At 35.1% G+C, this 4,062-nt stretch overlaps 1 protein-coding gene across 1 annotated transcript; it reads left to right on the forward strand.

Annotated features, from left to right (window-relative positions):
- Window positions 1–3,040: 3,040 nt before the first annotated feature.
- Window positions 3,041–3,778, forward strand: LOC139832590 (uncharacterized). Its single transcript, XM_071822378.1, has one exon. It carries the CDS (start codon window positions 3,041–3,043, stop codon window positions 3,776–3,778), a length of 738 nt encoding a protein of 245 aa, XP_071678479.1.
- Window positions 3,779–4,062: the final 284 nt, after the last annotated feature.

Genomic DNA, 4,062 nt, shown 5'->3' on the forward strand with positions numbered 1-4,062 from the left:
CGATTCTCCAATAATCATGAAACATGCAAAATAGATGAAATAACATAAGTATCATCTCTAAATATGAAATATATCAATGAATAACAATAAATTACGATATAAAATAGTGATGCAAAATGGACGTATCAACACCATATTGCATTGGCTAGGTTTACTCTCCCCAATGCATGATAAAATGGTTACTTGCTTAATATTTCATGTGCTCCTTTAGTTACTAAGGATCTAAGAATTGGTTTTACCTTCTACCAATAGACTTCTATTATTATCCTTAACTATCATCAAAGTAACTAAAGTAGTTATGTTTCTTTTTATAGTTAACTTTGGTTATATGGATGAATAGTTTTCTCCGGAAATTCAATTCGGCTCCCGGGTGCGTATGCACCCTCTACCAAAAAATCATATTTTGAAATGTCGAAAAAATTTAACAAATTTTTTTACATGTACATCTTCATAATATATGTTTGTTCGTCAAGTTTCACGAAAAATCAATATTTTTTGTGGTCTATATAAAAAAGAGAAAACTTATCTTGTGAAAAGTATTATTTTTAGCACTGAGTTTTGTCTTTTTACACACGTCACATGATAAGTCGATTTTTTATGAAACAACTTTGTAAGCGTGTAGCACGAGAAAATTTACATGCGAATTTTTTGTTTCAATTTTTTTGAAATTCAAAATATGTATAAGATGCATTTCAAAATAGAGGGAGCATATGCTCCCATGTTCCAAAACACCACTCCCTTCCTAGTTTTCTCACCATATAAAGTATAGAGTTTGACTCTAAGGTTTTCTTAGGTTCTTTAATTAAGGAATAAGTGGAATGTAGATGTGGTAGGATTCTACTTATGATCAACAAGTGATTCACACGTTTAGGATTGAGATATAAGTCTAGGGTTGCTTACTAGTGATCTCCCTATAATTTCATGTGGTGAATGATATCTACTTATTATATAGGATTGAACTTATGGCTTATTCTTCTATTTCTCCATAGTATGGTTATGAAATATACATGATCAACTTGTTCTTAATATCTCTACCTCAAGTTCTTAGGGTTTATGATCATTACTCAATTTATATTGATCAAAGGTTTGGCTTCCTATGGTATCTCTCATGGCATAGGTTTCTCACTTCTAAGATCAAGTATTGTCTTGATCATATAGAGTATAGTACTTCTATTATACTATCTGGGTATACATGACTATGGTTACCTCAACAGTTTATATCCCAGGAGAATGCCTGAGATAATTACTTAAGGTTCTTCTCCAGGTATGATGATATAATCACCTGATTCTATGAATAGATCTCTCTCACAATTCAAGTGTTGGCTCAACTAACTTGAGTGTAATACTATAGCTTGAGCTCTCTCATATAGGAATAGTTATTCTAGGGTTTGTGGTGTACTCCTAGTATCTATCTCCTCCTTTCTTTATCAATTCATGGCTTTGGTTTATTCCATTTTATACTAGTTCATCTCACCATTCTAAGATTAAATGGTCTTATCTACTTTTCCTTTAGTTCAAGGTTGTCCTTGATTCTTGAATAGGTAAAACTAAGATTGGGATGAATGGTCTCTCTCATTTGGGAAAGACTTTAATACTAACCTGAGATTAGGCTCCATAGAGAATGATGTGATCATCAATATCTATGTTTAACATAAATGGGTTCTCTCTCTAGGGATTGTCTTGAATAATATCCTAGGGTTTCTCTTAAAGATGATGATTTGAATACATGGATGTATATCCCATGTTTAGCTCAAGTTTGTTATTGCTTCTCTAATAAATAATATAGAACTCTCACCTCTCTAGGTTTGATCTATAATAATTTGGAATAGAAAAGGATATATACTTATAGAGTTGACCTCCTTGTCATGTTCCAAGATTTAAGTGGAATCATTACCATGAGGTTCATGGTAGGAACATGGATTTGTTTAAGACATGGAAAAGGATAAGTCAAGAATGGTTTCTCCATTTTATTACTACTTGATTTATAGTTGAGTACATGTTCATATGTTATGGCAAGGATTACCTTATTATGATCTTTTATAAGATCAAGCAATTGATCCTTGATTAATATGTTATTGTGTTAGTTTTAAGTTCCATTTGATCTAACCCCTTAGATCAAATCATCTCTACCCAAAACAAGGTTTTGGCAAAGGTCACATTGAGGTTTATAGCGCTTGACTTGATGAGCTACTTCAATTCCACCAAGGTCAAGTGAATCTTCAGTTACTGTGACTATTTTATTTTAAAGCGCGAAAATTCCCCGGATTTTCTATGCATGAATGCAATGCACACATCAGTTTCCTCTATTTTTGTAACCCCAAATCCTGGGATATTACATACTCCATCTGTTTTTTAGGTTTAGTCAACAAAATTTTCCAAGTTTGATTAGAAACATAAGAAAAACATTACTATTTATAATAGAAAATACATAGTGTATACAAATATACCTCATGATGATTAATATAAAAGATTTTATATTGTAGATGTTAATATTTTTTCGTAAACATTTGATCAAACTTGACGAAGTTTGACTTCGACAAAACCTACAACGTGAAGTATTTGTGAACGGAGGGAGCACTAGATATGTTATGTATGTGAGCATGCAACCCACTTAATATAGATATATGATGTAAGAATTACTTTGATCGGGATGAGACCACAAAGTTAACATTCATTTTTTTTATGTCGGTCATGAAAATACAGGTGCACATGAAAGACGTGGCATCAAGGCAACCAACAAGCAGCCAGCTGGAACATGACACGAGAACAAGCATTGTTGCCTATATATATTGGAATATTAAGTGAGGCCACATGAAGGTACTACCCGTTAAACAAATGGAGAAGAACACTGGAGACCCAAAACACGTGCCCCATCTGTGGAAACGGAATCGAAGACAGTTTCCATGCAACTGTTGAATGCACAAAGGCGAAAGCTCTGAGACACAAAATGAGAGACTATTGGCAACTTCCGAGTGAAAAGAAGTTTAGCAGAACAGGAAAAGATTGGCTACTGGTCCTACTAGACAATACGAATAAGAGAATGCACCAGGCCATACTTATGGTACTTTGGAGAGCATGGGAATTAAGAAACGACATCTACCACAAAAAAGGGAAATCTACCATTGAGAACTCTGTCAAATTCCTCATTTCTTATGCCAATACTTGGAATTCTAAAGATGCAGCCATTGAAGAAGCAGGCAACACAGATAAAAAAGGAAAGAAAGCAATGGCCGAGATGAAGAATGAAGAAAAGAAAGATGACACGAAATACTACTGGCAACATCCACCGCAAGGATGGATCAAGGTAAATGTTGACGGTTCTTTTATGCAGGAAACTGAAAATGGATCTACTGGAGTAGTTATCCGTGATCATATGGGACATACTATTATGGCGAGTGGCTCCATTCTCCCTAGTTGTTCAAATGCTGAAGAAGCTGAAGCATTGGCACTACTGGAGGGATGCCGTTTGGCGAAAAACTGGACAAGACAACCTATCATTTTTGAGTCTGATTGTATGACGCTGGTGAAAGCTATCCAACAGAAGAATGATTCCAGGTCAAGGCTGAGGAGTATCTTCTCGGATTTCTTTCATTGTAGTTCTGATCTCCCTGGATGGGAATGCGTGTTTGTAAAGAGACAGCAAAACAATGCTGCACATGCTTGTGATGAATATGTTAGAAGAATAGGATCGGGTACTGTGTGGAACAACATGTTCCCAGACCAGATTAGTAGAGCTCTAAACTATGATTGTAACAATGAACCTGTTTATGTTGATTGAATGAACTATTTAAACCTCAAAAAAAAAAGTCTAGCTACCGTTGGATGCTCTCAAGAAGATATGGACAGCTGAGAGCTATAACTATCTTGTTAGTGCACGGGTTAGTACCTATATAGGCTCATATAGAGTCATGCCATGGTACATGCGTCGTCAGGGGAAGTGCTATGCGTGCCGACTGTAACCAACGGTATGAATTTATTTTGAATATGCACGACGTTGGAAAAAATATGCAGGACGAAGGAAAAATATTGCGATGTCGTACTAGAAAAAATATTGCGATCTCG

The sequence above is a fragment of the Lolium perenne genome, chromosome 6 (assembly GCF_019359855.2).
Source record: "Lolium perenne isolate Kyuss_39 chromosome 6, Kyuss_2.0, whole genome shotgun sequence".
In the NCBI taxonomy this organism is placed as follows: domain Eukaryota; kingdom Viridiplantae; phylum Streptophyta; class Magnoliopsida; order Poales; family Poaceae; genus Lolium; species Lolium perenne.